The 21,565-nt window shown below is 34.0% G+C and overlaps 3 protein-coding genes across 3 annotated transcripts; 2 read left to right on the top strand and 1 right to left on the bottom strand.

Moving 5' to 3' along the window:
- LOC133316800 (protein DETOXIFICATION 16-like) lies at nt 1–3,162 on the top strand. The gene is made up of 8 exons (XM_061518578.1): nt 1–366; nt 770–1,314; nt 1,459–1,545; nt 1,655–1,711; nt 1,842–2,080; nt 2,271–2,389; nt 2,764–2,850; nt 2,950–3,162. The coding sequence occupies exons 1-8, from the start codon at nt 67–69 to the stop codon at nt 3,007–3,009; spliced, it is 1,494 nt and encodes a 497-aa protein (XP_061374562.1). The 5' UTR covers nt 1–66; the 3' UTR covers nt 3,010–3,162.
- Nucleotides 3,163–9,022: 5,860 nt separating this feature from the next.
- Nucleotides 9,023–14,146, top strand: LOC133316795 (protein DETOXIFICATION 16-like). Its single transcript, XM_061518571.1, has 8 exons — nt 9,023–9,220; nt 9,430–9,974; nt 10,066–10,152; nt 10,292–10,348; nt 10,508–10,746; nt 13,628–13,746; nt 13,851–13,937; nt 14,045–14,146. Exons 1-8 carry the CDS (start codon nt 9,023–9,025, stop codon nt 14,144–14,146), a joined length of 1,434 nt encoding a protein of 477 aa, XP_061374555.1.
- Nucleotides 11,171–20,979, bottom strand: LOC133316796 (cyclin-dependent kinase D-1-like). The gene is made up of 9 exons (XM_061518572.1): nt 20,875–20,979; nt 20,164–20,462; nt 19,972–20,080; nt 19,726–19,851; nt 18,439–18,674; nt 18,083–18,361; nt 17,542–17,684; nt 11,891–11,993; nt 11,171–11,456 (listed from the first exon to the last, which is right to left on the bottom strand). Exons 1-7 carry the CDS (start codon nt 20,977–20,979, stop codon nt 17,639–17,641), a joined length of 1,200 nt encoding a protein of 399 aa, XP_061374556.1. The 3' UTR covers nt 11,171–11,456; nt 11,891–11,993; nt 17,542–17,638.
- Nucleotides 20,980–21,565: the final 586 nt, after the last annotated feature.

Genomic DNA, 21,565 nt, shown 5'->3' with positions numbered 1-21,565 from the left:
TTCAGAACTGTATTATTATTTAAAGTGATATCTCACTCAGTGTGTGAAAAACTGATAAGTGTAAACATGGAGAGAGAAGATCAAAACGCATCTCTACGGTCTCCCTTGATTCAAATCTCAGGGCAACATGGAGTCACTGTTGATAATCATATAGAGCAAAACAAGAAAAGGGTAATAGAAAGAAGAGAAGTTTTTGAAGAAGTGAAGAAGCAGTTATGGCTTGCAGGGCCTTTGATATCTGTGGGCCTGCTAAATTTTTGCATACAGATTATATCTGTAATGTTTGTGGGGCACCTTGGGGAGTTGGCTCTCTCTGGTGCTTCAATGGCTACTTCTTTTTGTTCTGTCACTGGTATTAGCTTGTTGGTGAGTTGTGCTTTCCTTAACTTCCCTTTTACTTTTATCTTCATTTCTTTAAACACCCTTTTAGCCAATTTGGTTATTGGTGGTTATGGAAACTGGAAAGCATACTGTTGTTTATTTATTTAGCACTGAAGCTATCAATATCATGGTTCTATTAGTTTAGTTTAATATGCTAAGTGAGAACCTTTTCTAGTTTTCGATTTTCATGCCATAATATATCATAGGAAGTCAATATAACTAGTTCAAAATAAAATTTGTCAATAATTGCCAATTGTAAAGTAAATGGTTTGAGTTGCTAACTTTATTTTAGAGGCACTAAAAAATTGATATGGATGCATTAAGCTAGCAATATTATGGTCTATAGTATAGTGTGATTTAAGATATTCTTGGTTTTTGATTAGGACAGCTGGGAATGGCAAGTGCGTTGGATACCTTGTGTGGCCAGTCATATGGAGCAAAGCAGCATCGTATGTTAGGCATACACATGCAGAGGGCCATGCTCGTTCTTATGATTGTCAGCATACCCCTAGCAATAATTTGGGCAAACACAAGATCCATTCTGATTTTCCTTGGCCAGGATCCTGAAATATCTGCAGTAGCAGGAACATATGCTCAGTTAATGGTTCCTTGCCTTTTTGCCTATGGTCTTCTTCAGTGCATAAACAGATTCTTACAAACCCAAAATATTGTATTTCCAATGATGTTCAGCTCTGCGGTTACTACTTTACTACATCTTCTTATATGTTGGGTTATGGTATTCAAATCTGGACTAGGGAACAAAGGAGCTGCCATAGCAAATTCTATTTCTTATTGGGTTAATGTTTTGATACTGACACTCTATGTCATGTTTTCTCCTTCGTGTGCAAAAACTTGGACAGGCTTTTCTAAAGAGGCACTGCTTAACATTCCCTCATTTATGAAGCTTGCCATTCCTTCAGCTGTTATGGTTTGGTAATTTCATTCTCTAATATTTTAATACGACCTAATAACTGATCAAGATTTACTCTTTTGTTCCTTTTCTTAACACTACACTTTCAATGCTGTTTGAGATCCTAATGTTTTCCATTTTTTTCTCCCTCTCACTTTGCTGAACAGCTTGGAAATGTGGTCATTTGAAATGATGGTTCTCCTATCCGGTCTTCTACCAAATCCGAAGTTGGAAACATCAGTACTTTCTATCTGGTCAGTTGCATAATTGACATTCTTTTCACAATTCTTATATAACCTAGGAGGTCCTACACACACTTGACTTTTTTTGTTATTTTCACCAATCTAATGTTGGTCTTCTCAGCTTGAATACGGCATCAACTGTTTGGATGATCCCATTTGGTTTAAGTGGAGCTGTAAGGTAAGTAGTGCTTATCAAGTTTTAGAGTTCTGTGGCAACCTCACCATTTAACTTAAGTGTCAAAAATGCTAATTTTCCTTTGATTTAGTATAGAATATAGTTCAAGTAATGCTTGTGTGAGTCTTTGCAGCATTCGTGTATCAAATGAACTTGGAGCTGGTCATCCTTGGACTGCACGTTTAGCAGTGTGGATTGTCTTAGTAATGGCCATTATTGAGGGCACCTTAGTTGGAATAGTGATGATACTAATACGCAATATTTGGGGCTATGCATATAGTAATGAATTAGAGGTTGTCGAATATGTAGCAATCATGACACCAATTCTTGCAGCATCCAACTTCTTGGATGGACTTCAGTGTGTACTTTCAGGTTTTTCTTCTTCCCCATTTCTTTCATTACCTATGAAGATCGGTAATACTGCAGGATGCCCAAAAATTTATATTGTAAAGTTTGGTTTGCCAAGCATGTAGCATAAGGTTCAGTTCCGTCCTGATTTTGTTTGTGTTTCACTTTAGCTAGTTAGAAGTAATGCTCAATTTGTTAAGTATAATGCATGCAGGCACAGCTAGAGGATGTGGTTGGCAGAAAATTGGTGCCTATATCAATCTAGGCTCTTATTATCTAGTTGGCATTCCATCAGCTATCATATTAGCTTTTGTATTGCATGTTGGAGGCAAGGTAAAGCAAGTCTTTCCTTTGTGTCATAGCAACATGGTACTATTAGTATTAGGGAAAATGATTTGTTATTTTAAAGGACGCAAGTTGTGTCATTTTAGCGCGTTACAACTGTGTATTTTGAAGAGTACATAATTATAATATTAAAGTTGAATTTTTTTTCTCTCATCGGAAGTTATTGGCTAACGTGGAAAATGAAAAAAAAGTACAATTTTAATATTATAACTATGTACTTCTCGGAATACATAGTTATAAGCAGCTAAAATGACACAACTTGTGTCCTTGAAAAGTACGCAAAAAAATTTCCTTAGTATTATCTTATTAACAAAAATTGCTATCATCTGATTTAATTTTACCTGGTAAAAATACTTTTGTAGGGGCTCTGGCTGGGGATCATATGTGCACTTGTTGTTCAAGTATTATCTTTACTTATCATCACCTTACGTACTAATTGGGAGCAAGAGGTGAAATTTTGCCTTCTTGTTTTATCTTTTTTATCCTTTTTGTGATGCTGGTTTGATTATTTGCCCCCATCTTTTTCTAAAATTATGTTTCTTATTCAGGCAAAGAAGGCTACGGACAGAGTCCATGATTCAATAACACCAGACAACATAATCTCGTGAAGCTGTGATGTCTTCACCGCTACACGTTCCCAACAAATATTTGGATTAAAGAACGACACGTTTTTTTTTTTCTGCATTATCTTAGATTTGGTTGATGCTTACCATACTCATCTAGAAATTATATAGGAATGAAGATACTATTAGCATGAGTTGTCATGGATTTATCAAATACTGATTTCATAATAAATATTTTAAATTATATTTCATATATTAATAGTCAATGAAATGTTTGATGTGTCGAGGAATTCAAGTACGAGTGGATAAAATTCCAAATTGGTTAAGAATAGACTAAGGGGTTGTTTGGTATGGGAATTTTTTTTTTATTTCTGGGCAAAAAAATATCTGAATATGATGAGAAATTTTTGTGTTCGGGTAAGTTACAAAAAAGTGTTTGGTAGGTAAAAAATTTACCGAAAAAGTTGGGTTATTTTTATTAATGCTTTGTTTGGTTGATGGTGAAATATTGATAAAAATGTGTAATGAAATTACGAAATTACTCATTATAGACTTTTTCAAATAAGTTGTACTTGATATAGACTTTTTGAGCGCATTTTTGTCTACAAATAGTAAAATATGTTTCTCCATTCTTGGATTTAAAAAATACCACACTTCAAACTACCATTTTATTTTCCATTGCCTAGTTCAAAAAAAAAAAGTCATGGGAAAAATAATTTACTGGTTTTTTATAACTTTAAGACATACCAAACATGGATAACATATTTTGCCTACCCTACTTTCCCAACATTCTTATTAAATTCTCCATACCAAACACCCCCTAAGACATACCAAACATGGATAACATATTTTGCATGACAATCAATCTGTTCCCTGACACTGTTTCTAAAAAGAAACGATTCTTTTCTATTTATGTGCTTTGGAACAATTTCTGAGAAAAAAAAAATTAAAACATGTTCTATTTTTATTCCGAAATGAGAGTTGTGTTTGATAACACAACAAATAATATAATAAAAAATAATTCTTATTAAATATAAAAAAATCTGGATCATCATTTTCTTTTCCATATTGTGTGGTGGTGGTAATGATGACAATGATGGTGATGGTAGTGTTGGTGACGGTAGTGGCTGTGGCGGTGGTGGTGGTTGTAATGGTTGTGATGGTAATGACAATGGCTACGGCGATGGTAGTGGTGGTCGGAGACAGTGATGGTGGCGGTGGTGGTAATGGTGGCGATGACATGGTGGTGGTGGTGGTGGCAGTGGCTGCGACGATGGCGGTGGTGATAATGGTGGCGATGACATGGTGGTGGTGGTGGTGGTGGCAGTGGCTGCGACGATGATGGTGGTGGTTGGTGGCGGTGGTGGTGATGGTGACAGCAATGACTGCGGTGATGGTAGTGGTGGTTGGTGATGGTGGTGGTGGTGGCGACAGTGACTGCAATGATGATGGTGGTGGTGATGGTGATGGTGGTGGCGGTAGCATGGTGGTAGTGATGGTGGTGACAATGACACTGGTGGTACAACGACAATGACGATGATGGTAGCATTGGTCGTGACGGGATGATGGTGGTGGTGGTGATGATAGTAGAGAAGAGTGATTGAGAGAGACAAGTGTTTCTCATTTTGTGCCCGGGAACAAAAAAAAGAAATTTTATTATTATTTTTTCTCTTCATTAGCACAAAAATTAAACCAGTTCATCTTGAGAACAAAAAATTAAATTGATTTTACAAAAAATCAAAAAAATGATTCCGAAAAGATTGTCATGCACACCCTAAGCGCTTGTTTGAATCCTCTCTTTTTTAGTTTCTCTTCGCCTTATAAGCAGAAATTAGGCCAAATAGGTTTTTACAAAAGCTCTTATAATAAAAAGAGTTTTTTTTTTATAATAAAGAAAAAAGTAAAAAGCCAAAAGTTCTTAGGAGGGGCTTTTTTTTAAGCTCTTACCAGCTATTCTTGAAATGAAGTTTGAGATTTTAAATAATTTTTAAGCTATAATTTTTATGTAATTACCAAATAACTTTTAATTTTTTTTAACTTTAGCTTGAAAGTAGCTTTTAGCTTAAAAAAAGCGGATCCAAATAGGCTCAGGTTAGCACCATATAAGTGGAAACGCTTATGCACCTAATACCTTAAAGTTTTGTGTTTATTGTGGTGTCTAAGTCCACATAATATCATTGCTAACTTAACCCATGGTTAGCTCTCTCTCCCTGCCACGAGCTCTATCCACATATGTTGCACCGATATCGACACGAGACACGACATAACACTCTGACACGTTAATTCTAAAATATATTAGATCTCGACACATTAGGACACATTTTGATATTAAATAATATTTTTAATTTATGTAGTGTATATTATATTCAATATTCAAAAATTTAAAAAAAATAAAGTTAAACTTATATAATACACATCAATTTTGTAAATAAATATAAGATATCACAAATATTTATATTAAATTCAATAAAACGATAATCGTAATTCAACAAATTTAATAATTAGAACTAAAAATCTAACACAATATAACCTTTGATCCCTTTTTTGAGTCTCTGCATCGCGTATTGAAGTTTCGGGAGAGTCGGAGTGTCGAGAATGTCAAAAAGTGTCGATTACGACAAGTTAAATTTTTTGAAGTATCACTCCATCATAGCTATCCACAAAATTGCTGGATGTGAACTTTCTTACAAAAGTAGATTCTAACTTTTTAGAGTTGTTATTGGCTTAACAGCCTTTGGATATGATTTCAGGAATTTTTATTATGATTTTTGTTCAGTTCAAAATGCCAGAGTCTATGATTCAACGAGCAGATGGCATATTCTCATGAATATTATATGATCTATTCACCTACTATATTTTAAATGTTGGCACCATGAACGTTCCTAAATCCAAAAAGAGCTACAATTAAAGTCAACATGGCAAGCTTCTTACAAGCTTTAAAATAGTTTGTTTTGGGGCAAGTGTTCAATGACCAAAAAAAACTATAAGCTACTGCTTTTTAACAATATGATGTTAAGGTTTATCACAAGCACTACGCCACATCAGTTATGCATCCAATCAATGTACTTAATTAATCATGTTGGGTTGTTAATAGGATTTGCTAGATTTGAATATTAATCTACAAAACAGTTTACGGCCGGTGAAACACTCGAATAATCAATTGTTCCTTGCATTTTAATAAGGTGCAAGTCACATCAAGAAGCACACAAATCTAAAACATGCAATATTTTTATTAAAAAGAAAAAAAAATTAAAAGAAAATATAAACAAAATATAGGTAAAAAAGGGGGGAAATTTCTTTTTTAATAAAAAAGAGGAGCAAGTTTCATGCTCCCGGTGCACCAAAAATTTTCTCCATATCTCCACCTAAAACAAGTCATGACAACATACCAAATTTCTCGTATATTGAATTGGATTAATTAATTGTATTATATAGTATTAGAGCTTATGATCAAGTGGTTATGAGTATAATTTCTATCATTTAAATTCTCTTAATAAATATTTAATTGTGAAAGTTTTTAGCCTAAGTAAGTAAATATGATATTATCACTTTTCAAGCTTTTATACGAGAGAGTATGATAGAGAAATCTAATATAAAATTATTAATATTTAAATTTTTAGGTTAGGTTGAATTCATTCTTACAAAAACATAAGAGTGTGTCTGGATTTGGAAGATAAAGAAAATAGAAGGAATCAAACGGAAAGGGAAGGATAAAAAAAAGGAGAGATGGAGGATACATTCTTTGCATGGTTTGGATGTTATAAAAAGTGTCTAAGAGAGAGTTTTTGAAGATTTATGAAAAATCTTCTTTCTCTTTCTCTTTCTCTTTTTTTTACAAAATTCTAAATAAGAGAAAGGCAAACCATATATATTTTTAATTTTTCCCCCCGTAAATCACCACATGGTACAATGGACATACACAAGCTAAATTTGATTTATTTACTAGGTAAAAACTTGCTTGAACCTCATTAAATAATATGGACACGATCTTTATTAATGAAGTCACCCCATTATATAACGGGTGATTTTGACATCAAATTTTCTTTATAATTATAATTAAGTTTCTTTTATATATATATATATATATATATATATATATATATATATATATATATAGGGATTAATAACAATTATGTTACAGGAACATGATTCCTATCATGCGAGACTAGCGACAAAATAAAATTTGTCTTTTTTAATTTTTTTTTATTATTATTTTGCTTGTCGTTTTGTGTTGTAGGAAAAAAAAAAACTTTGCTGTAACAGGACCAATCGAAAGCCCATATATATATATATATAGAGGATGGATATTCTAACTACCAAAATTTTTCACTACCAACTTACTACTTATCTAATCACCATTAGATTAACATTTTCTCTCTCTTCAAAAACTTTTTAACATTCACTCTCTTTGATCGAATGATGATGTGATGGGTAGTAAGTTAATAGTAAGAGTTTTTGGTAGTTAGAATATCCTCACTCATATATATATATGGAAAACATTATCTATTATTGTAGGAAAACATATTTCCTCTTATGCTGATAGATAGAAACTTGTGCCATCTTTTTTTGTTTGATTTTTTTGAAATAAAATGGTGGGCCCATGTATTTATGTGTCTGCAGGAATTATGGTTTATCATCAGCAACATAAGAAAACTAACACCCATACACACACACACAACAAAACTTAAATATTATAACTAGGTATTTCCCGAAATATATAATTATAATGAAAAAATTGGACAAAACTTTATATCCTATAATATGACAAACAATATTGCATATATATATATATATATAGGGGGTTTACATTTCTGCAGCTGCTGTACGTATAATTGAAAACATTAAATGCAGATAATCATAACCATACAAAGGATGAAAGCATTAAATGTGAGGAATCATAACCATACACTTGTCGTTACTGTACGTAAAGTGGCTGCAGAAATGATTTTACTATATATATATATATATATATATATATATATATATGAAATTATTTTTCTCCAACAGTAGGAGATAATTATCTCATGTCATACAGACATAAAAAGACGTTCCTGTAATTTCTTTTCTTTTTTATTTTTTAACTTGTGAGCTCCATATTTTTTGTTAGTGTAGGAAGAAAACTCCTCTCATATTAAATGAGAGAAGTATTACCTATATATATATATATATATATATATATATATATATATATATGAGGCAGGATCCTTTGACACCTCATCTGATAGCCGTTAGATCAAAAAAGATTAACGGTATCAGATGCTTACAAACCAGAATCGTTAATCTTTTTTGATCTAACGATTATCAGAATGGTGTCAAATTTAAAATTTGACACTGGTGTCAAAGGATCCTACTTTTATATATATATATATATATATATATATATATATATATATATATTGTGTAAAAGTGACTTTAGACAAAAGAAAAAACCGTTATCATGTTGCATACATGTTGTGACTCTTCAATTTACATGTAAAATTTATAAAACAAAAAACAAAAAAAAACATATAGAATCTACCACTAATTGAATAGTCACAGAAAATCAAACCCTTAAACAAAATATAGTTCTAAATATGAGAAACACTCCAAAGAAAGACATTATCTTAGGAAATAGAACACTGATAGAAAGAGGAGGTCAGGTAACAGCGAAAGAGAAATTCTATTTGGTTTCACACGTCAATCAAACTCGGTACATGGCACAAGCTCTTATAAATGAAAACAAAGAGTGAGTAAAATATTCAATAAAACAAAACTTCTGACTCATAACTCATGACTCATGACTCAATGAGAGAAGGAAAGCTCAAATAGTGGCGGCAATCTCTCCCTAAGTATAACACAACACATGAGGATCCATTCCCAACACATTCCATTTAACCCTGAAAATTGATAGTGGGTACTGGTTTGTACACTAAAATAATGGGTCTTCACAGTTAACTTTGAGGGTACTCAATGTTTGGCTAGTCTTCACTTATGGAGTACTTACTAATTTGTTACCGTTCAGGGCCATAAACTTGGAGCTCATATAAACTTAAGAGGTTATTACTATCTTAAGTCAGGCATGAGAATCCGGAGACAGGAAGTGGTGGAAGAAGTGAAGAGGCAGCTATGGTTAGCAGTGCCTCTTTGCTCAGTTGGAATCTTACAGTTCAGTCTCCAAACTATCTCTCTTATGTTTGTTGGCCATCTTGGTACATTACCTCTTTCGGGTGCTTCCATGGCCACTTCCTTTGCATCAGTCACCGGCTTCACCTTATTGGTAGGTTCCTCACTATACTTTTTCCATATTTTTCTTTGCATCAAGCAATGCAATTCATCAAACATAATAAGTCAGACATGTATGACTAATATAGTAATGAATTTATACTTGCTTAGATAACAAGTGTTAAATTGTGCTGAAAATGTTCACTTCTCAATTTTTTTTTATAATTATATGCCTCACGTCAAATTAGTACATGTTTTCATCAGATGGGATTGGCTAGTGCAATGGACACATTTTGTGGTCAATCATATGGGGCAGGACAGTACCATATGCTTGGCATACACATGCAAAGATCCATGCTTGTTGTTTCAATAATTAGTGTATTCCTTGCCATCATTTGGGCAAACACAGAACCAATTCTAGCTGCTATGCATCAGGACAAAGTCATATCCAAGGAAGCTGGCTCATATGCCCGTTTCATGATCCCAAGTTTATTTGCATACGGTCTTCTTCAGTGCATTCTCAAGTTCTTGCAAAACCAAAATATTGTCTTCCCAATGATGCTAACCTCTGGAATTGCAGCTTTGCTTCACATACTTTTGTGTTGGGTTCTTGTTTTCAAATCTAGGCTTGGAAGCAAAGGGGCAGCCTTATCCAATTCTATATCTTACTGGGTAAATGTGATCTTGATTTCTCTTTATGTGGAGTTTTCTCCTTCTTGCAAACAATCATGGACAGGCTTTTCAAAGAGGCCCCTGCACAATCTCCTTGACTTCCTTAAACTCGCTGTTCCTTCAGCTCTTATGCTCTGGTAATTTTTTGAACTCCTCCTAAGCAATAATTTAATCCAAACTAAACTCTCAAGAGTTCTTATGCATATTTTTGTCATTAACATTGAACAGCTTGAAAGTCTGGACATTTGAACTGATGGTTCTCATGTCTGGTCTTCTTCCTAACCCAGAATTAGAAACTTCAGTGCTTTCAATATGGTTAGTATCCGAACTATGAAAACACACACTAAGAACATTCTTCAGTGCATCTGCACGTGTTTCTTCGCTTGTGTAATATCCCCTATCTACTAGAAGTGTCTAATTGAGGGCATAAAAATTTAATTGTCTATCTTTCCAGCCTGAATACATTTAGTCTAGCTTGGATGATCCCTTTCGGATACAGTGCTGCTGTAAGGTATTTTATGCACAATCTTAATAACTTACTCAAATAACTCTTTGCTTTTATTATGTACCTGAGCTTATGTCAGTTATAGTAATCAGAGCACACTGGAGACTCTTTAGCATGAAATTGAAGTTTGATATGTGTAACTGGATTTGATCCTATATTTCACAGCACACGGGTGTCCAATGAACTGGGGGCTGGAAATCCACGAGCAGCAAGTCTAGCAGTTCGTGTGGTGTTATCCATAGCCTTCATTGAAGGCATCATTTTAGTTTCAATCATGATTCTACTGCGGGATGTCTGGGGTTATGTTTATAGTAATGACAAGGAAGTAACTGGGTACGTGTCAGCCATGATGCTAGTTTTGGCCACTTCCAGCTTCCTAGATGGGATCCAAAGTGCACTTTCAGGTATTCCTTATACTCATTAAAGATCATGGTACCAATTTTGGCCAACTTTGCCTAAAAAAAAGCCAAACCAAGGTTATCTCATGCAGGACATAGGGTATCACAATGAGCCTTGTAACATCCCCGTCTCGAGCCGGTTCGATTAACGTGCATATGATATAAACAGAAATAGCGGAAGACTTAACTTACGAAAATACGAGCTAACTTTTTCTTTTTCTACTTTAATTCTTAATCGGCGTAAACGAAAATCGGGCAGAGTTTCCTCTATAAATCGGACAACTGGGGATTTTCCAATTCCACTCGGAAGCATTTCCTGATAAACAGTTTATACAGCACATCAATCCAGAAGTACCAGTCATGCAAATATAATCAGATACCCATCCATGGGCGCACGCATAACTTGACTCAGTGCCGCTAATCTAACAGCATGCAATCCAATACATAAACATAACTAAATACTACATAGTCATATCAACATGCCTGAATACAAAAATGTACGTGCATCAAACTGAAGAACATGTACAAGACATATACATGCCATATACAAAGTAAATGATCTAACATCATGATCTATCAAATGCGAACATACGAAATAATATAAATGCACTCCAAAAAGTTAGCAGCCTACAGCTACTCAAAAACTGATCCGTCCCCAACGCCTCAACCACGGGTCGCGTCTCTGCCTAGTGAGGACTCACCGGGAATCTGGGCACCTGAAAATATGTCCCCAAAGAGGGGTGAGATTACAAATCTCAATAAGCTCCAGGTTTATAGAGAATTTTCCATATCCCTGGCCCACTCCTGCATGAAAGTCAGATACAGAGTATACAAATGCATTTATAACAGATATCATAACAGAACAGAACATCTTTCATATCATATCAGAGGCGTGTGCCGTCATTCCCAAGGGAGGACCCCAAGCGGAACCAGAACATGCCAGAGGTGTACATCGTCAATCCCAGGGAAGACCCCAAGAAGACATCAGTGTACCATACATCAATACAGAAATCATATCAAGACAAGTCATATCATGTTATCAAATAACTCTATATGAATGCATCTATACAAGGCATCAAAACAACAGTCATACAGTCCAACCATGGTGTAGCACTCAAGTAGGAAAAGACTCCTTAAACATAGAGCTTACCTCTTGAAGCTTTACCAATCCGCTTTCTTGTGGCACAAGTTACTTATGTAGCTTCAATAAGATTCAAATCCTTTCTCTTCCCTAGGCACACCTAGAGAAGAATCTTCAACAAAATCAATAAAATGATACTATGCCATGACTCTTACATAAGGCATACATTTTATCGCTTATTTTCGTTTCTTTACATGTTTGCCAATCCTATGCCAATTCACAAGTCTAGACCATATCTTTATAATTTCCTTCGATTCATCATTTTATAATCGTTAACGTTCCCTAAATTAACTAAGTATCCACATGAGAATTTTCAACATAATTCATGCCATTTTTCTTTATAAGGTCGTGGGTACACCTAAAGGGAACCAAGGTTTCTTTCAATAATTTTTAAGTCATTTCCTTTCTTTAACTCCTCAATTACATTCATTGGAAAATTATACATTTTAATAAAATAAAATGTAACTAAATTTATCCTTAAACCACCCTATAGGTCGAAATATATAAGGGAATCTCAAAGGATTCTTTTCTTTTTTTCCATTTATTTTCTTCACTTAATTTTTCAACTTACACCTACATGTGTATATATATATATATATATATATATATATATATATATACACATATCCACAATGTCTAATTAAATTTTAAACATTAGACTCCTCCAACATACATCAAGGTCGAAACATAGGAGCATACTACATAGGATTTTTTTCCACTTTGGCATTCTCACTAATGCACCCAATTTCCACTTATTCCAACATATTAAACCTTCCCAATACATACAATAAATCTTTGCACATCACCCCTAATTACCCTATCAAGGCCGAAATCTAGGGCATCTCACCATGTGATTTTTTTCCAATTTTATACATGTTCACATGCTTATTCCACATTCCTATATCCAACACATCAACAATCCATCATCAATTCAAATTTTAAACTAATTTATTTCTCACTCAAAACATGCTCATAAATTTCAAGATATAAATCACAAAAATAAAAGCATAGGATTAGAGGTTTCTCACCTATAGTTGCTATTCCAAGCTCCAAAGAACAAACCCCAAGCTTTGCTCACTCAAAAACCCCACTTTTTCACAAGGATGAATAGTGTCACGAATTGGGGGTGATGAATAACTTTCTCCACAAGCAAAATCAGCTCAAACTAAGTGGTGGAATGGATTCATTGGGTGGTTTACTATTGATTTCATGTAGTGGACTTTGTGATTTAGTTGAAGATTGAAGGAGAAATCAAAGAAAACAAACTACACCCTAGGTTCCTTTCTCCATGGAAGTCGAGCAACAGTGAGAGAAAAGAGGAAGAAAGAGCGTAGGAACAAAGAGAAGGATTCACGTTTTTAATATCAAATAGGTTAAGTTACTTTAACTGGATAACAACTTATCTATCTACACACCTCGATTTAATACCAAACTTTACCCAATGAACTACAATATTTTTCCAGTCATATTTCTAACTTTACTTTTGCATTATGGGTAACTTTTTCTACACACATTTTTATCACAAAAATATCACTGACTGTACTTTTTACCTCAAAAGTAACCCTAATTTATTTAATTAGGTCTTTTACTTAATTTAACTCATTTATGCATGATTAAATATTTAATCACATGCCATTTTCTAATTAAACGGGTTAGGGGTATTATAAACCTACTTATACAATGTGCTTCTCATAGAATAATGTCACTTACCCAACTTACCTTTTCAACTTATGTGTCCACAACCAGGTATTCTTGCAGGATGTGGGCGGCAGAAGATTGGTGCCTATGTGAATCTTGGCTCATTTTATCTTGTTGGCGTTCCTTGCGCTGTTGCATTATCATTTCTTGTACATATGAAAGCCAAGGTAAAACTTGTTATTTAACCTTTATAACTCTTGCCATATCTGGCTTCTGTTTTTCTTTTTCTTTTTTCTTGCAGGTTCTAACTGTATTCTTTTCTATCAAACAGGGGTTGTGGTTGGGGATTATCTCTGCATTTATTGTGCAAGTGATATTTTACATATTCTTTATTATTCGAACTAATTGGGAGGAAGAAGTAAGCAATTTCAGAATTCTCAACGTTTATATGCTGACTTTTGTTCTTCATTTTTGTTAATTACTCTGTTCTGTTATTGCATTACCACAACGCTTATTCTTTATTAGGCAAGGAAAGCTCAAAGCAGAGTTGAGCGCTCAACCATCTCGCCAACTACTACCCTCAGAGACAGCTTGTTACCATATCAAACACAGGAACAAATTCCCTAATCAAGTTATGGTTAATGGTTTTATCATGCTGATCACAAAATCTGTCTCCAAAAAATTTTGTTGTTTACTGCTCCAATCAGGGAAGAAGCACCGGAATAAAGATTGTGAAAGGAAGAACCATTGAATACAAAGTAAAATAGGGACACTTGTATTTTAAAGAACTTTTGGGTACTTACAATGGAAAAAAAAAAATAACCACTCAAATGATTATTTAATTTAAAATGAATTTATAACCATTCCAAGTAATTATTTATTCACTCATTATGATTGAACATCCAATCTTCCCTACAAAATATGGCTTTTGAAGGAAGGCTTAAATCATTGCATAAAATAGAATGGCCAAGCACCATCCCACTCCGTGAGATCAGCTACATAAATCTACTAACACCGTTAGACTTCATTAAAATCTAAATTTTCAATAAAAAAAACATCTCTTTTAATGGCTTTTTATTAAAACAAATTATTGCACAAGGTGGGAAAGAGGGTGCTAGGAGAAAGCAAAAGAATTGGATTCCATACATAGGAAACATGGTGGTGGAATGGAGAGGTGCAAGAGGCAATTAAACAGAAAAATGAATGCTTTAGATCTTTGCATAAAAGTCACAATGAGAATAATTTGCAAAAGTTTAGATCGGCGAGAAAAAATGCAAAGAAAACAGTGGGAGAAGCTAGAGGTAAGGTTTGATTTGTATAAAAACCTTGGGAGCAAGGATGGTGAAAAAGGTATATACATACTTGCAAAAATGAGGGATAAGAAAAGTAAATACCTCACCCAAGTTAGATGCATCAAGGATGAAAACCAAAAACTTTTGGTAAGATATGAAGATGTAAATGAAAGATGGATGAACTACTTTAACAAACTTTTTAATGGGGATGGCGATAAAAGCGAGGTGGGCTTAGAAGATGCTTATGATGATCTGCATAGAAGATTTGTGCGCAGAATCAATACACATGAAGTCAAAGAGGCTTTAAAGAGGATGAAGACTAATAAAGCTTTGGGACCCGATGGCTTACCTATTGAAGTGTGGAGGGACTTAGGGGAGGTGGCAATAAATTGGCTGACCAATCTTTTCCATAAGATTCTTCAAACAAATAAGATGTCTGATGCTTGGAGGAAGAGTGTTCTTGTGCCTATTTACAAAAACAAGGGAGATATCCAGAAGTGTTCTAACTATAGAGGCATTAAGCTTATGAGCCATACTATGAAGTTGTGAGAAAGAGTTATTGAACATCGTTTAAGGAGAGAGACCAAGGTTTCTGTGAATCAATTTGGATTTATACCAGGAAGATGTACCACAGAAGCTATTTTCTTGATGCGTCAAATGATGGAAAGATATCGAGAAAAAAAGAAGGATTTACATATGGTGTTCATAGATCTTGAGAAAGCATACGATAGGGTCCCAAGAAAAATTTTATGGTGGGTTCTTGAGAAGAAAAAAGTACCATTAAAGTATGTAAATGCAATCAAGGATATGTATGATGGGGTTACTATATGTGTGAAAGCTTGTAATGGAACAACAAGTTATTTTCCTGTTAGAGTAGGTGTACACCAAGGTTCGGCTTTGATTCCTTATCTCTTTGCCTTAGTGATGGATGAACTAACAAAAGACATTCAATGCCGTGGTATATACTTTTTGCAGATGATATTGTGCTTATTGAGGAGACTAAAGACAGTGTTAATGGGAAACTTGAATTGTGGAGAAGCATTTTGGAGTCTAAAGGTTTCACGTTAAGCCGGAGCAAGATTGAGTATATGAAGTGTGAGTTTTCTCTGGTAAGACATGGAGATCAAGACCCCGTGCATCTACTTGGTCAAGAGGTACCCAAAAAAGATGTTTTTAGATACCTGGGATCAAATTTGCAAAAAGGTGGTGAGATTGATGAGGATGTAAATCATAGAATCAGAGCAGGATGGATGAAATGGCGGAGTGCATCTGGGTTTTTGTGTAACCGCAAAATTCCACTTAAGCTAAAAGGAAAATTCTATAGAACAGCAGTAGGGCCTGCATTGTTATATGGAGCTAAATGTTGGCCAGCACATAGGCAACTCGAGCATAAAATCAGAGTAGCAGAAATGAGGATGTTAAGGTGGATGTGTGGTTATACGAGGATGGATAAGACAAGAAATGAAGATATTCGACGAAAGGTAGAAGTAATACCGGTAACTGAAAAGATGAGGGAACATAGATTGAGGTGGTTTGGGCACGTAATGAGACGGCCCCTGGATGCTCCTGTAAGAACAAAAGTTTGTTACCAAGAGTTCAACACAAAAAGAGGTAGAGGTAAACCGAAACTTACCTGGAGAAAGGTAGTTAAACAAGACTTAATGGAGTGGAATATAGATTGGCAGACAGTGTGTCTTAGGACAGAATGGAAAAAAAGCTATAAGCAGGGTGGAAGGTTAAACGTGTTGTTATTCCTATATTCCAGATGATCCATTTATAGTCCTTTTCCTCTTCAATCCCCCCTCTCTCTTTTTTCCTCTTCTTGTCTTTTATCTTATTTCCCCCTTTCCCAAATTTTATTTATTTATTTATTTATGTATTTTTTATTATTATTATTATTATTATTTATTTTATTTTTTTAATCTCCTATTATTCATCATTGGGTTCATCTACCACCGACCCCAATTAACTTGGGTTAAAGGTGTTATTAATGTTGATGTTGAAGGTATTTTAAAGAAAAAAGGAAGACCTAAACAAAATATCATCTGTCAGTCTGTGTTGCCATGTACAAAGGTAGAGCACAAGTTCAATATAATGTTTTAAGAGAGGGAATCTACATGTATAAGATTCTATCCAATTTCTTCCATGCACATCTCCACCGAAAACTTCTAATTAATTTAAACCCAAGCAGAAGCATCAGAAGTATTATAGATGTCAGCACTGAATCAAAGTAGTCATTTAATGTCAACAACTACAATAGGAAGCAATTAGCAAAAAATAAAAAAAAATGCATATTAGCTTGGAAAACCAAATTTAAATGAGGTATTCAACTGATTAAAATTGGATTTCACCTGTCTGAAAGTACATATACATTCCAAGTGCATATAAGAATTTCTATTATGTTCAACAACAAAGGTGTGTTCAAATTTAGTTCCCCCAAAAATTTATTTTTTCAAGCACCAGATACAACAATGGCTCAAGAAAATGCCCTCACACTCAATGTCTTCCATGGACTCAAGTATATAAAAATTCTCTGGAAAGGATGAAGAGCAAAAATGAACAAGGGGAACCAGAGTGTGATAACTAAAATTTTTTCTTTAAATAAATAAATAAATAAAAAAGTTACTTCGGTCTCTACAACTAATTTTCTGTGATTGCTACTTCTTCCTTTGAATATCTACATATCCATTGCTACTTCACACAGAAAAACAGAGATAAAGAATGACTTACAAACAAGCCTTCCAGGATTCACTGCATTTCGTCAAATGCATTTTACTCCCCAAAGGCTTGTGATAAAGCTTGGATCATAGAATATTCACTCTGGCTGTTAGAATTCTAGAACTAATTTTCTTTTTAAACGTGATCTGTCAGCACTGCAGAAAAAAAAGATGGAACAAAAATTATAAAACATCATTTACAAGTAGAAACTAAAAGATAAAAACATCTGGCACATTCTTGCAACATTTAGAATATTACAACATATTGTATTAGCACAAGCATATTACAATTTACAACATATCGTGTTATGGCATATTACAATTTCATCATTGTTAATCAGGAACTTCAGTAGAACAATATCCTAAAACGATATGTTTAACATGGTTCTGTATTAGCCTGGCTTATCTTTTTCCAACAGCATTAAAATTTAAAATTAACAAAAGGTTTATGGTTCAATATGCAAGCTGAAGTAATTATTTTAATGTTTGACTCAGTTAAAATTACAAACTATTATGCCACTTTGGATTTGATTGGATGATCAATACGACTTTACCTGTTAATTGTAGGTCTTGTAGGAGATTTTAAGCCAAATACAGACATCGGAGCTGATTCATTCTTGCCTGTATCATCACCAACCGTCTGTCTGAAATCACCAAAATTGCCATCAACCTTATCTGCTTGCAATCCTGGCATCACTCTTCTTGACTTTCTTGGAGGTGATAATACAGTAGGACCCTCCTGTAAATTGAAATCAGAAGCCCTAGATTCCCTCTTGGCGGCAGGTCTAGGGAGCTTGTCTGGATCAGTAGGCAGAGGTGCAGAAGAAAAGTACCTAAAGTAGAAGGAGAGAGATTAATTATGGAGAAAAGATAATTATTGATGTCTTAATGGGATGTTAATGGAAAGTACCTGTGCTCTAGTGCCTGCTGCACTGAAATTCTAGCTTTTGGATCATATGTAAACATCTTTGACAACAGGTCTAAAGCATCATCACTTGCCATTGGAAATAAAGAACTCAAAGGGGGAGCAGGAACATATCGGTATTCGACATAATCAGGTAGGTATACCATATCAGGCCACTGAGAAGGTGTTGGAGTCCCAAATGCTGCAAAAATCTTTCCTAATTGATGTATATCACTTGAACCCTAGCAAATGATAAAAACAAACTAATGAAAAAATCAAAAGAAACATGCTTAATTGTTATGATAATCTATGTAGCACCGATACGACACGCGACACGTCAATCCTAAAAAATTATGGATTTTGATACGTTGGGACACGTTTTAATATTAAATAATACTTTTAATTTATATAGTGTATATTTCATTTAATATTTAATAATTTAACAAAAAAATGAAATTAAATTAATAATATCCATTAACACGTTTTAAAGATGGGAGCTTTAATAAAAAAAATAAGAATTGATATGAGAAAGAGATATAATATCAGATAGAGAGATCAAATCATATTAGAGAGAGATTAGAGAGAAGGAGATACAACAAGAGCGTGATAGGAATTGACAACAATGATGCTGAAATGATCTCTTATCTACTTAAGGGGAAAAAAGACAAAAAAATAAAATTGATATGATCAGAGGGAAGCTTTATTAATATATTTTAAATTTTAAAAAAAATAAAAAAATAATTACAAAAATGTCATTTGAACGTGTTGGACACGGTCAAATTCGCGTGTCGGAATGGTCAACGTGTCAGAAAAAGTTTACCGTGTGTCCGACACCGTGTCGCAGCGTGTCGCCGTGTCGGATCGTGTCAAATACGACTCTCTCTGTTTTTACAAGTGTCGGGACTTCCTTGATCATAATATATAAAAGAAATAGATGAAAAAAATCAACCAATTCAAATTACGTCTACACTCTTGGAAATTGCATTAAAAAAGGGCTAGTAATAAATACAGAGCAGGAATAACACAGAAGCCAAATTAATAGTCAATAATGTACCCAAACACCATAGCCAACAGCTTCAGAGCTGATCCTAGATCAGCAAAACAGCTTTGAATGGTTTAAGATTTTGGATTTAGGGTTTGAAGTGCAATAAGGCAATATAAACTAGTTTATGAAGTTAAATGATTAAACTTTCCAATAAATGGACAACTCTTTGTTATCTACTTCAGAACATCAACCATTTATTATAAAAATAATAATCCATTCGATCTAGTCAACATGACAATCTTTTTTACCTGCAAAAAGGGTCGACGAAGAAGAAGTTCAGCAAATAGACAAGCTGCTGCCCAAACATCAACCCCTGAACCATATTGCTTGGTACCATACAATAGTTCAGGAGCTCTATACCATCGAGCGAAGACCTATTCATGTTTAATAAGCATAAGTGATATGTGTGTAGAAAGTCAATCGACTAACAAAAAGTGAAAAATACAACCATAAGAAGAAACAAGTTTTCAATCACATGCCATAAAGAAGCAAACCTGATGAGTTAACCTTCTATCCGGGCTTCCAAAAATCCGTGCTAAACCAAAATCTGCAAGTTTCAGCTGTCCATTAGGTCCTATCAACAAATTATTTGGCTTCAAATCCCTGAAAATATGTAGCAAACTTTTGAGCTCAGCAATTAAATCAAGTAACAACTTTGTAACAAGTAAATCCGCAACGTACTCTACCTATGCATAACCCATTTCTTGTGACAAAAAGCAAGACCTCTCAGCATCATTTGAAGGTAAGATTTTGTATCAGCCGGGGAGAGAAAAATATTTCGGTCTCTTATGACAGCTTCAAGGTCTGTCTCCATGAATTCAAACACAAGATGCAAATTCCCTTTACGTGGAAATGCATCAATTAACTCAATAATGTTTGGATCTTTGAGCTCTTTAAGCAACTTAATTTCTCTAAGAGCCGTGAAATTTACTCCTTCTTTCTGCTTGCCAAGTCGAATTTTCTTAATGGCAACCGTATGTCCTGTCTGCCAATGCAATGAATTTATTTCTATAAGAACACGTATATATAACCATATCTCCTGGATTTATACATTGCAAGTTACACGAAGAACAGGCCACAACTTTACCAAACCAATGCTGAAACTAATTAAAAAGTTTCAAGCTTTCTTTCCCTTACATTTTCTTGCTGAAACTGATTGTTGAAACAAACGCCCTACATCGAATTCAAGAAAACAAAGCAAATAAACGTATCTTTCCTTTCTACATTACTCTAAGGCCCTATATGAACATTTATTTTACTCTGATTGGTCGATTTTCTTTGCACCAACTGAAAGAGAAGAGACAATTCTCACAACCCAGAAAAAGAAGGGGAAAGATTTTGCTTATAAGGAAGAGGTGACAAAAAGAGAATAGAAGAAGAAAGTTTGGGGGGATTACGTGGGTATCAATGGCTCTGTAAACAACTCCATAGGTACCTTCACCAAGGACTTCTTGCTTTAGATATCTATTGGCTACATTTTTGGATAGATTCAGGTCTGCCATTTTTGTTGCTGATTTGAAAGAATTGAGAATTTAGCAAGTGGGTCATTTGGATAAAATAAAAGTTTTATCAGAAAGATGATAAAAGTGTGAAAATTTAAGAAGAAAGCCTTTGAAACATGAAAGATTAAAGAACTGAAAACAGTAAGTAGCTGAAGCCTCAAAGCGAAAGCAACAGAGGGGAAAGAGCATTACAGCATTTAAAGGTTGTCACAAAGAAATAATTTTTATTTTATTTTATTTTATTTTTAAAAAATAGAGCTTCATGATTGAACTTTAGTTTTAGAATTCCGCACAATAACTAAACAAGTTAAATTTTAAAAAATAAATAAATAAAAAAATTAAAGAGAAGGATATTGTAACAACCAATTAGTATTACTATTAATATTACTATTAATCAATTTCATCGTTAGATTGTTGATCTAACGGTTATATTTATTTTCATCTTTGTATGGTTATGATTTCTTATATTTAATATTTTATATTTATTTTCACTTTTGTATAGTTATAATTTCTCATATTTAATTATTTCACATTAAATATAAGGAATCATAACCATACAAAGATAAAAATAAATATAACCGTTTGA

Source organism: Gastrolobium bilobum, unplaced genomic scaffold (genome assembly GCF_033153095.1).
Source record: "Gastrolobium bilobum isolate Gb01-03AN ecotype WA unplaced genomic scaffold, APGP_CSIRO_Gbil_v1 utg993, whole genome shotgun sequence".
NCBI classification, from domain to species: Eukaryota; Viridiplantae; Streptophyta; class Magnoliopsida; order Fabales; family Fabaceae; genus Gastrolobium; species Gastrolobium bilobum.
This window is presented reverse-complemented; position numbering and strand designations above follow the sequence as displayed.